This window comes from Phascolarctos cinereus, unplaced genomic scaffold (genome assembly GCF_003287225.1).
Source record: "Phascolarctos cinereus isolate Bilbo 61053 unplaced genomic scaffold, phaCin_HiC Scaffold_1;HRSCAF=81, whole genome shotgun sequence".
In the NCBI taxonomy this organism is placed as follows: domain Eukaryota; kingdom Metazoa; phylum Chordata; class Mammalia; order Diprotodontia; family Phascolarctidae; genus Phascolarctos; species Phascolarctos cinereus.
The window spans coordinates 289,576,471-289,592,365 of NW_027555514.1; the positions used below are offsets into that span (position 1 = coordinate 289,576,471).

At 47.8% G+C, this 15,895-nt stretch overlaps 1 protein-coding gene across 6 annotated transcripts in view; it reads left to right on the forward strand.

Annotated features, from left to right (window-relative positions):
- Positions 1-15,895, forward strand: part of BRD1 (bromodomain containing 1) — a 70,947-nt gene that overhangs the window by 32,771 nt on the left and 22,281 nt on the right. For 2 of the 6 annotated variants that reach the window (XM_020982949.2, XM_020982944.2), the window contains exons 6-8: positions 388-700; positions 4,891-5,151; positions 10,713-11,204. In XM_020982949.2, the coding sequence (XP_020838608.1) occupies positions 388-700; positions 4,891-5,151; positions 10,713-11,204 (1,066 nt within the window). Of the gene's footprint in view, positions 1-387; positions 701-4,890; positions 5,152-10,712; positions 11,205-13,221; positions 13,371-14,966; positions 15,688-15,895 lie in introns of those variants that run through there. The other 4 variants (XR_013483773.1, XM_078148079.1, XM_020982945.2 and 1 more) reach the window with 4 other exon arrangements.

Consider the following 15,895-nt stretch of genomic DNA (forward strand, 5'->3'; position numbering starts at 1 on the left):
TTTGTTTTGCTGGAGACGGTGTGCTTGTACCTTTGTTCTTGCAAGGCGTTTCCACCCTTTGGTTCTCTGCATAGCTTATATTTAAATCTTTAATATTTACTCAAGCTTTATCTGACAGTGATTTGTTCCTTGAGTTAATGTATGTCCTAAAAAGAAAAAAATCCTTGTGTTTTCATTTCTCTCTCTTGGACAGTACACTTAGCTTTACGTGTTCCTTTCTTATGCTTGATTTCATGGCAAATTTGAGGTTTAAATGTGTATTCTTTGTTAAGTAGAAAAAATGTACCCTGTTTTCTTGTTTTTTGTTTTAGATAATTTTCTTTGTTTTTTTGTTTGTTTTTGTTTTTGTTTTTTGTTTTTTATTTTTTATTTAATCTCAAATCTCAGGTTCCAGATTATTTGGATCACATAAAACATCCCATGGACTTTGCTACAATGAGGAAACGGTTAGATGCTCAAGGTTACAGAGACCTCAATGAGTTCGAAGAAGATTTTCATCTCATTATAGATAATTGTATGAAGTACAATGCCAAGGATACCATATTTTATAGAGCAGCCGTACGGCTGAGAGACCAGGGCGGGCTTGTCCTGAGGCAGACTCGGCGGGACGCTGAAGGGGTTGGTTTTGATCATGAAACTGGAATGCACTTACCTGAACGGCCGCAGCTGGAGCCTCCTCGGCCCTTTTCTTGGGAAGATGGTAAGAAGTGGTGTCCGCAGTCAATGTTTTTCAAGCTTGTGAACTGGATAGAGTTTAGACATGAGTGGCAAGGACCTGGCACTTTAGTGGACGCAGCAGGTGCTGTGATCTACGCTCAAAAGCCCTGTTGATGATCTGTGCCTTGTGTCCTGAATGACGGAGGGACCGCCCTGTTGTCCTTATCCTGATCAGGCCATACCTGGGGTCTCGTGGGCAGTTGTGTGCACTGCTTTAGAAAGGATTTCCAGTGGAGGATACTGTGGATGGTTGGGTGAGTGGAAAGCACGCCGTTTGAAGATTGGTGAAAGGAACACAAGAGAATGAGTGAATGCTTAGTGGGCATTTCAGAGGCTGTCTTGGGAACATGGGTAGGACTTGGTGGCCTTGGTGTGGGGAAGTTTCAGAGAGGTGGGGTTTAAATTAATTTCCCCCCCAAAAGGCAACAGGCGTCTTGTGAAGCTGTGGCTTTTGGTAGCTGGAGGCCTTGAAGCAGACCCAGATTTTGAATCCAGGTCCTTCTGCCTGTGATGCTAGTTCCCTGGGTTAGCAGTAATGCAGGAGAATTTTTTTGGGGGGGTGTTGTGACCAGGTCTTCTTAGCCTTGGGGATAAAGAAGAGGACATCTGGGCAGACCCTGGCATGCTGCTGAGCTTTGGGAGAGCACATTTCCTAGGGTGCAGAGGAAGAGGGGAGCTCAGAGCCCGGGGGTAGAACTTTGACAGGGGCAGAAGTCAGGTCAGGAGGGATGGTGGTGTTCTTTAAAGACGTTGTGGGGGAACAGTGCTGACAGAGCAGCGTGGGGAGTGGTCCCTAGGGTGATTCACTGACCCTTGTGGGTTTTTCAAAGGCATGCCTGTGGGAGCAGGGCGAGGACGGACAGCAGAGTGAAGGCCGTGCTGTGCCTCTAGCTGGGCTCCTCTTTTCTCTGCCAAGGACAGTGCTGAAATGGTGAAAAGGGGAGTTGATGCAGCTGACATTTATTGAGCACTTCTGTGTGCCAGGCGTGGGGCTAAGTACTCCAACTATTACCTCATTGGATTCTCACAACAGCCGTGGTTACTCCCATTTCACAGAGGCAGACGCTGAGCCGGGCAGCGGTGACAGGCCAAATGGGAGCTCGGGTCCTCCTGACTGATGGCCCGGGATTCCATCTGCCTTTGAGTCTGAGTCTGGGCCAGATGAGCCATGTTCCAGGGCACTGGTGGGTGTGGCTGATGAGTCACTGTCAGTGATCTTGAAAGACTGGAAAGTGCAGAGGTGCTAGCTTATCAGATTGGAAGGAAGCCCGTGTCCTGTTTTTCAGAAAGGGAAGAATCTGGGCTGGCAAACTCACTGGCTTCAGCTGCTGGGAGCAGCAGGGAAAGTTGGCTCACTAGGGGCTTCGTGAGGCCCTGAAGTGTGGTCACAAAGCCAGCAGCCATGGCGGCTTCCTCCTCCCTGGCCTTTGGTGGTGGTTCCTGGCCTGGTTGGACTGGGTCAGGGTCTGTCCCGCTGCCCCGATGGAGGAGTTGAGAGGTGTAGTGTGGGCGAGAGTGAAGGAGCCGTGACTGCCACAGTGCGGTGCTGAAGGCTGTCAGCCGTGGCCTGGCCCATGACACGGTTAGACCCCAGAATGATTTCTAGAGCGCTGAGTGCTGGGCCAAACCAAACATGAGGCGGCTGAACGGCAGCACTTGAAGAGGTTGGGGCTGGCGGGCTGCTCAGGCTGCTTTTGCTCAGAAAGCGGCCTGGGGATTCTGGGGGAGGTGACTGCCGTGTCAGGAATGAGGAGACGCTGGTCCAGAGGGGACGCGTGCCCTGGTCTGGCCCTTGTGAACGTGACATTTTGGGAAGGCCATTGGTGAGGTGCTGTGGGCAGGGGGGAAGGTGACAACTGGCTGAAGGCTCTGCAGTGGTGAGGGCTTGGGGGCTGTGCCAGCCGCCTCCCACTGCTGGGAGAGCTGTCCTGTGCGGAAGAAGAATGCCGCTTGTCTTTACCCTGGAAACAGGTGCTTTGAAAATGACCCAGTCACCTTGAGCTACTGGGCTGAGCTCCAGGAGAAGCCGGTCCACCCCCTGGGTGTACTGTGCCCCAGCCCTGGGAGAGAAAGCATTGGCGGCCAAGGCCTCGCCGGGTGCTGTGCCCTCTCCCTGGGTCAGGCCAGGCAGGCAGAAAGGTCACTGCCCAAGGCTTGCTCTCAGAGCCAGTGAGATCAGAGGACCTGGGTTCTCTGGCCAGTGAGGGCCCTCGAGGCAGCCCATCCCTGTTAGATTGGGAGCACGGTAAAAACTGCTGTCGAGTTTAGACTTGGAGTTGGGCTGCTCTGAACGTCTGTCCTCTTCGTAGCCCTGTGGTGAGGGACCTTGCAGCACCAGAGATTTCTTTTGGGGTCACTTTGCACCCACCACCCTGCTGGTGCTCTGCCTGTGCTTGGCTGGCGTGTTTTCTTGGCTGCTCCAGGGTAGTGTTTCCAAGCTACTTGGTGTTCAGCCAGCCTACAGTTAGATTGTGATTTCTTCATTTTATCAACAGCAAACATTGTTTTTTTTTTAAAACAAATACAAAATACTGGATGTGTTCAGGATAGCAACCACAGTTGATGGACCTGCAGGTCCAGAGGAACCTATTATGGAAAGACTCTTGGCCTTCCCTCGATTGGGTTATAGTCCCTGGAAGATCCAGGCGGTCAGCACAGCCACGTCCAGGACTTTATTCGGGCCGAGGCAAAGAGGTGCGGAGCAGGGGAGGCCATTAAGGGAATCTTAGGTGATTTCTTCTCATGTCCCTCAGAAAACAATATGGTAGTTGGAGATTAGTGAGGCCCAGCATGGCTTTTTAGCCTCTGGAACAAATTTCTAAATGCCACAGGTCCTTCAGGAGGATAGAATAGGCTGAAGAGAAAAAAAATATTCTCATCAAAAATGGATTGTTGAACAGTTAATATATAATGCTGTGTTCCCTCTAAGTCAGAAAAGCTGTGTGTGTGTGTGTGTGTGTGTGTGTGTGTGTGTGTGTATGTGTATGATTGAAGGGCCAGAAGCGAGTCTTACCCAGCTCTCTTCTCTCTTGTCCTGCTGGGTTTGAATGGAGCCTCTCCGTGCCTCTCTCCCAGTGCAGCCAGGACCCCCTCGGGGTGCTCGACTTCCAGGTGTCATCCCTGGAAGAAGGCATGCGTGTGGTGATGTGCTGCACCAGCAGTCTGGAGGGGCTCCTCTTTGGGGCTTTGTGCCGTCACAACTGTCCGTGGCCTGTGCCTCCTCGATGCGGCTGTGCTGTCGATCTAGCTCTGGAGCAGCCGCCGTGGCTGGTGGCAGAGTGGGCCTTGAATTCATTGTTCGGTGCACACGGGGAGGAAGGCTAATGAATGGCCATTTTCTTGACTTGAGTAGAGGGCTTGGGGTTTTATTTTATTTTTATTCTGTGATGACAGAACAATTTTTGGCTAATTCATCGATTTCATATCATGGTTGTTACCTTCTCAGCAGTGATTTTTTTTTAATTTTTGTTTAGAAATGTGGTTCCCAAGTGTGTGATAAGACTGTATGCTTGAATTTTCTGTTTATGCTCCCAGTATACATGTGGGAGGCAGCCGGCTGTCTTGGAGTCACACGTTTAGGTCTGGAATATTAACTGACAAATCCTGATTTATCAAATTTTTTGTTTACAGACCAGGACCATAATTAATCTCTTCATTTTCTGTGTAGACACCTCTGTGCTGGCAGCTCTACTTGAGGCTTTGCCCGTGGCCTGTAATACGTTCTAGATCTTTATCTGATGGTCTTCCCAAGTCATAGAATGAGGAAAGTGGAGCTGGGTTTTTAAACCAGTTGTATTTTATCCGTGTTGGCTTGTGTGCCAGACCTTACGGTACTGGGCATCATGACTGCTGTTCTCAGAGGGCATAGCTTTGTGCTGTCTGTGTGCGTGTGTGTGTACGCACATGTACACGACCTGTGTGGTTGATGTATTTATATGCATCAGCTTTGGAAACATGGTTTCTCTCATCTTTAGACTATAACAGAAATTTGCTCACCCAGTTAGGAGGTAGGAGATTTATGGACCATTTCCTCTTGTGTGTTAGAACTACTTTGGCAACAAAAACAGGTTTAGGAAACCATTTGGGGGCAGTGATTTCTTGTGCTTGTTTACAATACTATTATGCAAACAAGTTGTTAATCAAATACCTTCCTCCCTCTTTCTTCGCCTTCAGTGGATAGGTTACTAAATCCAGCTAACCGAGCGCACATGTCCTTGGAAGAACAGCTCAGAGAGTTATTGGACAAACTGGATCTGACATGCTCAATGAAATCCAGTGGCTCAAGAAGTAAACGAGCAAAGCTATTAAAAAAAGAAATTGCTGTTATTCGGAACAAGCTGAGTCAGCCAAACAGCCAGCCCCCTCCCCTGGAGTCAGGTATTGGGAGCTTGGAAGAGGAAGGGGCGCCATTAGAACAGGAAGCAGACGAGGAAGGTAAGGAGGGCACCTCTGTCCTGGACTTTCTCTTGGCTAATGGGGGCATGGGAAGGGTTTCTTATTCCACTGGGTGTCCGGGACTAGAACAGGGGCCCATCACTTCATGATTAATTATGGAGACATTTTGTCAGAAACATTCTCAGAACTAGAATTCTCATCAAAGGGCTTCCTGTCAAGGCATCTTTGCTTTTATAAATTAAGTTTGTGTGTATGCTGTATTTGGTTTCTTTTAAAATTATTTGTTCATAAAATATACATATAAACCACTGATTTAAAAAAAAAATTGGTTACAATCTTAACAGGTGAGCAAAAGCAGCCTAAAAACCCGGTGTAGAATCTTCCATGAACATTTAATGAGATAGAAGCGGAGGTGTCGGTGAAGGTGCTGAGAAGCCTCTTTTCCTTCCTTGTCCCCCTGGCTTTCCCTTCTTCCCTTTCCTGCTTTTTATGTTTGTGTCAGAGTGTGTGTGTGTGTGTGTGTGTGTGTGTGTGTGTGTGAACTGCCAGTTTTTCATAATTTCTCAGCTTGGGTCAGAGACTGTAGAAAAATTTAAACAGAATTGAACAGCAAAGAAAGATTGGCCCAATTCCCTTGGGCCTTCGGCTGGGAGACTGGTGTTGGGTTTGGTAAAACCAGGCGTAGTCACTGCAAGGTCCACGTCACCTGCAGAGTTTTAGCTGGGGTCGCTACTTAAGTAGCGTCATGAAACTGCATATCCCCAAGCCGCTAAAGGAGGAGCAGGTGAAGCCTCAGTTTCCCTGGAGCTGCTGTCTCAAATGGATGTGGAGCCTCCGGGTAGTGAAAGTCAAGAGGGCAAGGGCAGAGACAGCTAGGGCTGCTGGAGCATGAGTGGGAAGGCGCTCAACTTTCAGAAGGAGAGCCTCGCCTCTCTCTGTGCTCTGCCTTGAGCTGGCCTCCCTGTGTGTGCACACAGATGTGTGTAGGGTTATCTAGCTATGTCTGTACAGATGCTTACTTGCCTACAGATACATCTGTGCGATTGTGTGCACGTGCCTGCACATATGTGCCTGCACAGTGCGTCTGTGCATGCATGCACATGTATGTAATGTATGCACAAGGAATGCATGTGTGCATGTGTGTACATCTGTAGAAACCCGGGCACACACATGCATGTCTCTGTATATGCACGTAGCCAAAATTTCACAGACGCATACATAGGCACATTGAACACATGGACACCTACATATGTGAACATGTATATGCAGGTGCACATTTCTGCTCACATGTGTATAAACACACATGCACGTGTGTATATGTACATGCATATATAAATATATGTCTGCATGTATGTGTGTGGAAGGAAAAAAGTTATTTTTGGAAGAAAATCAAAGAAAGAAATATAAAATCCAGTGATAAGGGCCCCAAACAGATATTTACAGTTATATGCCACTGTTCTGTCTTCCTGAGTGTAATGCCACGTTGTTTATGCCCGTTCTCTGGCTCCTCAGTCCCTTACCATTTCAAGGTGGGAGACAGATTCATTCCCTAAAGAAAAACTTGAGGAATGCCCACTCTGTGAGCTGTTCCCGGGAGGCCGGGGCTGCTTCTCACTGGGCCCGGCTCCAGGTCACTCGGGGGCTCTGTGCAATGGTTCCTCCCTGTGGGTCCCTGCGCGTGGCTTTGAGAGGCCAGGCCCGGCCTTTCTCCTTTCTCCCTGTCTCCTGGCCAGCCTGTCCTGCCTGGGAGGATGAGGCTGGGACCACTTGCCTGCCGTTCCCTCCGCTTGGCTCGTCTTTCGTGGGTTTCATCCTTTGCCTTTGTTTTGCCGCTTGGAAGGTCAGCCCTTGACTAATGGTCTTTTTGGTGTAAAAGAGCATTTGAGGATGGGCTGTAAGATGAGGCTTCTCAGCATTCAGGCCTACATTTCTTTTGTTAAGAACTCAGTTTTCCTGGGGGTCCCTCATGGCCCCAAAGGTGTCTCCCACTCCTGGAGATGCTGCCCTTACAACAAAGAGGTTTTAAAAATTCATTTTTATTTTTTTCCCAGGCCCACACTCTCCCTCTCTCCCACTTCCTTCCCTCATTGAGATCACCAGAAAACTCAGACCCTCAAAGAAAGAGGTTTTTTGAAAGAGCAAGAAGCAGAAAGAACAGAGCAGGGCACATGAGCACACAGAGGGCATTGGCTGCTCCATGCAGCGTTGACCCCAGCTTCTGCACCCAAGGGAGGGCTGGGGCGGGGGCATCCACCACTTGGCGTCCGTGGTCATCGGCGCCCCTGCCACCACCTTGGAGTGTGGGTTCAGCAGGCCTGGGGGGACGGTTTCTCTGCATTTCTCAGGAGGAGTTTTTGTGAGGAAGAACAGGGCCGGGGCTGAGTATTAATGGGTGCCTTTAATGGGTGCCCCCGGTCATGCGTGGGGCTTTCTGATTCCCAGGTGCTTGGTCACGGTACCCAGCACATGTGGGCCTCTGCAGTATTCCTGGGTGGTGTTTGTGTGCTCCTGAAGGAGCAGGAACTGACTGGCCCTGGCAGGGCTGTAGGACACCCAGGCTGTCAGCTCATGATGAAGGCCCTAGAGCCTTTCTGGGGGCCTGCGGTGGCCTCCCTTGTTTGCTCTGTCCCTGACGCAGGCTGGTTTCTGACTCATTTGTTGGGCTCTAGAAAAGTGGAAACTAAGCATTTCTTATTCATATCAGTTTATCATTGGCAGTCAGAGAAATTATCTTCTCTAGTCCTTCCCACCTCCAGTCCCCGCCCCCAGTCAGTCAGCCTTTATGAAGCCTCTGCCATGGGCCAGGCCCAGTGTTGGTCCCTTGTGGCAGTTCTTGCCCAGTGCTGAGGAGTCACGATCTCCCATGCCCCTCTCTGGCCTTAGAGACTGTCCTGCTGGGCGTTTGCTGCCTGAGGGAGCTTCAGCTTTAACCCTTTTCTCCTCCTGTTCCTCCTGGATCTGCATGGGCAGCAGCTGATCAGGGCCGACTACCTGCAGGCCTCTCTGGGTTTGGGGCTAGAATGAGGGCGGCCTTCGAGGGTTATGACAGAGACACGCTGAACTTCCCATTCTAGTCCCCAGGGAAGGAGAGAGGAGAGGTTAGCGACTCTTTGTAGGATGATATTTTCTTGAAGACAACCTTGTCTGAAGTTAGTGAAAGAAAACTGAAAGGGTCGTCACTTGGGTGGAACTTGCTTTCAGGTTCTATAATAGGGATAGCCAGTTTTCCTGGCGGGGCAAAGGAGACAAGTTTGCCATTCACCTTTGGGGCTGGCCCAGCGGCGTGAGCTCTCAGCCGAAGGCTGGAGAAAGGGTTCTTTTTTGTTCTTTTTTGGTAGTCTTAATTTATTTTAAATAATTGAGGCAGTGTTTACAAGCTCTTCAGTACCCCTGTCCCCAGGGACATTGTAACAACACACAGAGCTCTGGTTTTCCATCGGGATGGTAGAAGGAAGTTTTGGAATCTTGTCCTCTCCCACAGACTGCTTTGGTGTCCCTGTCCTTTTTTGTGAGTCAGAGGAAGCTCTCTCTGCTTTGTTTTCGGAGTGTTTGCTCAGAAAAAGCCTTTCTTTTCCAAGGTTAGCATTGGAAGTGAGTCGGTTTTAATCAGTTTGTAAGAACTGTGTCTTGAGAATATATTGTTAAAATCCACAGACAGTCTCAGAGCCAGAGGTATTGAGGCAGTACAGTGCAGAGAGGGCTTGGAAGATCTGAGTTCAAATCCTGTTTCAGACCCTTAGTAGCTGGGTGATCCTGGGCAAGTCACCTAACGTCTGGTTGTCTCAGTGTCCTCATCTGAATAATAACAGTACCTAGCTGCCAGGGTCGTGAGGATCAAGTGAGGTGTGTGGTTCTGTGCCTGGCCCAGAGTAAGTGTATAACATGTAATATAAGAAAGGTGTCTTCTCTGTCCTTCCTTTTCCACAATTTTAGACACAACCTTTTCCATTTTGAATAATGATGATCAGAATTCTCTTTCCCTCCCCAAATAAATCCCAACATAAATAGCATCTTGAGAAGGTAGGTAGATGGTATTTTAAGTTGTGAAAGCCCAACCAGTTTTATGAGTAATTTAGAAAATTTAGGTGATAAGAACTGGAGAAATTTGTTTCCAAAATTAGAGGGGGAGGAGATGAGAAAATCTTCGGAGTGATGCCATTACCACGGTAATAATGACCCTCCTCGTCACTGACAGTCAGGGAAGTGACTCTGCTTTGTGTTTGCACCCCATCTGGGTGGGCCTGACGTCTCCTGCAGCCTCTGACTCCACATTGGTGGTTTTAATGTTCAGTAGAAGAGCTGAATGAGTTCATGGAACAGCATGAGTCTCCTTAGATTAGTGATTAGAAAGTAACCAGGTGCCCCTGGAGCCTTTTTTGAGATTGTAAGTGGACGTTCTATACACTTGGAAGGCCAGAGCCTCTTACCTGTTCTGCACTGGTTCCCTGGGCCTAACTCGAGCTCTGCCCCTCTGGGCTACCCCTGTCTGCTCAGTAGCCTGCTATTTATTACCCAAAACGGGGGGTGAAGACTGAAAAGGCCAGTGATTTTCAGTCCTTGCAGATACCCCAGGCTCCTTTTTTGGGTTTGTCCTAAATCACAAAAATGAGTTCAGGATGTTTTAAGTAAATGAGAGAGTGAGTAAAAGAGGCACGATGCTTTCTCTAACTGAAGTTTTCCTAGGTCTTGTGAGAAGTCATTTACACGCCTGGCCCTGGGCGTGTTTGTTACCACAATGCACAGATGTTTCTGTCAGGGGACTCTTCCTGGCCTAGGGAGGAGCTTGCTCTGAATCAGGGGTGGGAACCTTCGGCCTCGAGGCCACATGTGACCCTCTGGGTCCTTAGGTGCGGCCTTTTAACTGACTCTGAGTTTCACAGAACAGATCCTTTTCTGAAGGGGATTTGTTCCGTGAAGTTTGGGCTCAGTCCAAGGGCCACACTTGAGAACTTAGGGGGCCATGTGTGTGGCCTCGAGCACGCAGGTTCCCACCCCTGCGTAAGTGGTGACCAGGCTTCCGGCCTCCCACTGATCCAAGATTCAGGCTGTGTGTCTAGATCAAGTGAATTGAACCAAGCCCCCTTCCTGTTTGTCACACCGGCTGTGTCATGGTACAAGGAGGCTTGAGATGGCAGCTTCCCTAAGTGGCCTTCAGTTTTGTGAAGGCTTCCCCTTCAGGTAAGCTCAGTGGTCCGATGAGCCTTGTTGGTGAGCCCAGACCTGCCTTTGCAGAGTGGCATGTGGGAAGTCATCTTTCCTAATTTTTTGACCGACAGTCATTTTCCAAACACAAAAGCCTGAATCGAAGCAGCTCAAGTCCGCTGAGCCCTCTGCCATTAGACCAACCTGCAGGCGGGCGGAACCTTTGGCGCTGGCTTTCAGCTTTGCTCTGCCATGTAGGCTGCAATCACAAGAGACATTCTGACTACTAACTAGGAGAGCTCGTGGCTAGCAGACATTTATGTATATAAAATTTCACGCGTTGTTTCCTTAACTGAACTTAGTATTTTGGTGGACGTCACATTTATAATAAGTTTTATAATACATTTTTTTTTAATGATCAGTTTTCAAAAATCACCCTTTATTTATAATTTTTTCAGGAGATAAATCTCCCCCTAAACTTGAACCATCAGATGCATTACCTCTTCCTTCAAACTCGGAGACTAATTCAGAACCACCAACCCTCAAACCAGTAGAACTCAATCCAGAGCAGAGTAAACTATTCAAAAGAGTAAAATTTGATAATGAATTATATAGCACGTCCATTCAGAAAGAAATGGTAAATGGACACACTCCAGAACATAAACCTGACAGTAATCTCAATGATTCGACAGTCTCTGCAGTAGCTGAGTCATCCACCGATGTAAACAGACGTACCTCTGTTCTCTTCTGCAAATCGAAAAGTGTAAGCCCCCCCAAGCCTGCCAAGACCACTGAGACCCAGCCAACTTCTCCACAGCTAGGGACCAAAACCTTTTTGTCTGTAGTCCTTCCAAGGTTGGAGACACTTCTGCAGCCAAGGAAAAGGTCCCGGAGCGCCTGCGGAGATTCCGAAGCAGATGAGGAGTCCCCGGGAAAGCGCCTGGACACAGGTAAATGGCATCAGCGGGTTGGCTTCCATCTTTGGGGGGTGCACACGGCGTGCTTCTGTGTCTTGGCATGTGTGTGTGTGCGCGCGCGCGTTTGTGTATGCACGTGTGTATGTGTGCGCGCATGTGTGTGTATGCCTGTGTGTGCTTGCCTGTGTGGGTGCAGGAGAGACAAGCAGATTATAATTTTAGCAGCTACAATTTTGATTCTTTAAAAACAGTAAAAGTCAGCTAGTTTAGGTCCAGTGGATCTGCAATGTCCATCTGGTTGAGCTTATGCTCTGTGTCCCCCCAGTTGTCCCTTGGGGCCTAACAGCACTAGTGTGTGCCAGTATGGGTTCCAGTTCCCCATGTCTCTTAGCCCCCCCCCATTCCCTTTTGCCCTGCTGTTAATCTGTCATCCAGTATTCTCTTGGTTTCCAGGAGAGAAGAGCATGGTTATGTTCCCCAGAAGCCATCAAGTGAGGTGTTGAGGCTTGGGTTCAAGGTTGCACTCAGTCGTAGGCCCTTCATTTGCCATTGCACATATCTTTATTTTCCCGTTTTTGCTCTGTACACGCAAGAGTTGGAGCATCTGGGCCGGGCCTAGCACATTGGGATGGCTGGGCCTTGTGAGGGGTGAAAAGAGGAATTAAATGTGCAGATATGCTGCCTGTGCCTTGCAGCCTCCACTACTGAATGGACGTGGTTTTGGTTATGACCCCCTCTGAGATCATCCTCGGGGCAGCTGGACAGACCAGTGCAGCACAGGCACTCAGGGGCTTCTGAGCCAGTGTGTTGGTGACTGCCCTGCGTGGGCGTGACCTTGTAGGGCTGTTCACTTGAGGTACTGTCTAGGCGGAGTGAACGTCCTTTCTGGCCGGGCAGGTGTCCACTATTATCTGCGTATAATGAGGGGAAGACAGTTATCCTGAGAGCCAGTCCCCAAGGGACTTTCTAGCCTTTCTCTCAGTGACCTTTGCCAAAGCATATTTTCCTTCATGGAACTTTACAGAAATGCCTTGTTCTGGTGCTGGGTGCTGCTTCTTCTTCCAAACCTGTGCTTGGAGGTAATCCTTCATTGAAGAATTGTAGGGGGGAAAATGGAAAATCTCTCAGTTAATATTGTCGTGGTGTTGCTCTTCATATGTTCCTGAAGCATCTATCATGTCCCTGTGCCCATTGGTCCTTCAGTGGGTGAGCACACCGAAGGGGGTCTTACGTCCCAGTCTGTGCATCTCTCCTCTTTTCAGATGCTGCCCTGCTGTTTGGCAGAAAGGACAAGACCGATGACTTTTTATTGTTTTATTTTATTTTTTTCCCTTTTTAGGCAGTTGGGGTTAAGTGACTTACCCATGGTCACACAGCTATTAAGTGTCAAGTGTTTGGTCTGAGGCCGTATTTGAACTCAGGTCCTCCTGACTTCAAGGCCGGTGCTCTGTCCGCTGCACCACCTCGCTGCCCCCCGACGATGACTTTTTAAGTTGTTCTTTGTCTTATGAATTGCTTTGGCCAAAGACTTGATTCCCTGCTGACTAGCTAGCCCCTGCGGGTGATGAATCCTGCCCCAGGTGGTCTGTGGTCTATGGTCTGTAGACAGCAGACTGAGTTTGTCACCAGAAATGGCCTTGCAAGTCTTTGTGTCTGATGGGTAGGACCTGTCAGCATATATTTTCTGCTGCCTTAGCCCCCAGGAGCCCAGGGTGTGATGGACAGATTATGGAAGAGTGGACATAGGGGAGTGGAACCGCTTGGGGGGGGTGGCCCTCTCTGGATGTGTCTGATTCTGCTCGGTTGGGGTGTCACTGAGGCCTGCAGCCTGGGTTTTGGTTTTGCTACTCCTTCTACAGTCAAAACTGGTGCCAGTTTGCCTTAGCTTCTGGGTGGGTTGATTACAGCCAGGAAGAGTCTTTTTGTTTGCTTTTATTTGCTTTTCTTTGGGAAGCAGAGAGTAGACCATAATGTCACGTTCTTGTTATGCCTGCCAGAGCTTAGCCTTCTGCTGTATTGTGGAAGACTTGGCGATTCTTTTTTTGTGTAGGGGTGTCAGGATCAGACTCCTGGAGTGACTGGGCAGAGAAGAACGGCGGATGGATTGATCAGGTTAGATCAGACACTCGGCCAGTCGGCCTCATTTGTGAGACCTTCAGACTTTAAGTAGGAGCCCGTGTGGGAGCAGTGGAGAGAGCTGCACCTGTCATGGACACCTGTGTATCCGTCTACAAGGTGTGGAGCCTCCCTGGGTGCCAGTTTCTTCTTCTGAGCACCCTTCTGCTCTCAGTCTCATCACTGTTTTGTGTTTTCTTGAGAAAACCCCGAATCATCCTGCAAGGTTTTAAATCCTACTGTTGTCACATACCTTAATTTAGTTAGGAGAGTGATTTTCTTTTAAATTTCTCTTATAAGATAGGTAGAGTTCTGTGATGCACTTTACATAAATTGATTTTGAAAACTTTGGGGTCAAATGTACATGAATACAGAATGATTTGAGAAATTGTACTTATTTGCAAGAAATTTTATATTTTATGTAATTAATGGACTAGTCACAGACCCTCTCTTGTTAAAGACTTAGTTTGCATTCTGATAGATTGATGTACCTTTAAAACATTTTTTATCAACTAGAGGTATAAACATTTAAAAGTCCATAAGCTATTGGTTTCTAATACATAAGTTTGCTAAACAAGAAAAATGCTGTGTTTTGAAATAATCGTTTGCCATTTGCATCCAAGTATCTTCATTATTTTTAGCTCAGAACAAGCATCATTGTCATTGAAAAATCCATTCTGCAGCATTCTGGCGATATTTTCCCATACTTTGTTAAGCTCGAGATGGCACATCACAGTCCCAGAAAATGATCATGAAGGGAAAGTCCTTAGTTGTGAAGGTGCTCCCATCTCCTTTGGTGATCATTAGAAAGGGAAAATGGGAGTGCTCCGGGTCTTCTGATGCCCAGGACTGGCTTTGTTTTAAGGGCGGTAGGTGGGAATCTTGATGTTTAACTAGTAGTTTGCCCAAGTTGGTCACATTTCCTTGTTTGAAATCCTGTGCCTTCATGTCTGTAGATGGTCTCGACATCTCTTTACTGGACGGACAAGAAATGGTAGCACATTTTAGGCATAAGCTTAACGTCAGTGGAAGCCATCAGTTGACATTGAAGATATAGTTGAGCTCTCAGCATTTTACTATGTACTACTCATGTCTCAGAAAGATGGTTTTGAGAAGGCCAAGATTAAGACTGTTCAGTCCTTCCCCTGCTTTTCCAGCAGAAACTCTTACTTATTTGTAGACATGAAAGTTTATTCTCCCTGCTTTCCTCATTATGTTACGATTTGTGTGAGGGTTAGAATACCTTTTGGCAACAGTTGTACTAGCTGTAGCTAGTAGTCGCTGCTCTGGTAAAGAATTATTAGTGAATGATCTCAGACTGACTAGAAACTTTTCCTTTGAGGCAGCTGTTTGTCCATGTCTCAAACAGGTCATCCTCTTTTGAAAGAACTTACTAATCGTTTCTTTTACAATCAGAGTAGCTAATTGTTCTTGGGACTGCCTTGACAGGCTCCTTTCTGAAAGAAAATAGTCCTTAGCTGTCCTTTTTCTCCATTTCTCTTTTGATGCTTAATCCTCGACTGTTTTACAGCTTTTCAGTTGTGACCACGGTGTATTATTTTAGGAGGAATTGGGCTTGGCCTTGATTAAGAGTAAACTTCTTATAGGACCAGCCCCAGGAAGATACCTTTTGCACATTTGATCCTGACTGAAATGGAGATTTCTGCTTTCTTATTCCAGAATGCCTGTAGATTTCAGTGGATGCATGATGAATTCCTAAGTACTTCTGAAAAAGATGCTTAACACGAAGTTTTCATGACCCAACACTTTGCCAAGAGCCTTTAGTAACATTTCCACTAAATCAAAATTCCATCCTTCAGGAACTCCCGGGAGCCTGTCATTGGATGTTTCTGTCTGTTTGATGAACACTCTCACCAATACCGGGCTCACCCCAAGTTTCTCTTGAGCTGTTGATCCAGACCCAAGTAGCTGGGGGCAGAGTCTGAGAACTTTTCAGTTCCTGTCAACCACTCGTGTCCTCAGCTGCACCTTGGCTTGCCTTCCACAAGCCCTGGGATTTCTTGCTCCAGTTTGCCTTCTTTCTCTGAGGACTTGGAAGGATTCTGGGCCTTGGTGATCTTGTCAGAGGTTCACCAGGGGCCCCCCAAGCCATAGGGATGCTTTCCAGTGTTGGACAGTGCCCTCCCAGGTCATGGATTCAGATCCCGGACATGCTCACTCAGACTTATTCAGTCACGCAACTTGTGGTGTGTGTCTGCTTTCCTCTTGTGGTTTGGGGTGTATCTGAAAAGTCGTCTCTTTGGAGAGCCATGTGCTTTTCTGTGGAAGAAAGCAGTGACCTCCCTCCAGCCGGAGTGAGCACCATTCTCTTATCCTTCATTGGAAGCAGTTTAGGAAGCTATGAATACCATAGTCTTGATGGATGGCACATTTGAAGAAGGTTGTATTGTTATCTTGATAACTTTTTCCTTTTTTTCATAAAGTTATTTCTTTATCAAAAATGAACAGTCAAGCTAGCAGCTAAGCTGCCATTTCGATGCTTCCTCTTGCGAGACTCTTGTTAGCTGGTTATAACTGTGTGAAAGATTTATAGATGTGTTTCGGTGTCTTTGGACTGCAGTGGGAAGATGGCTGGTGTATTTGTTTCC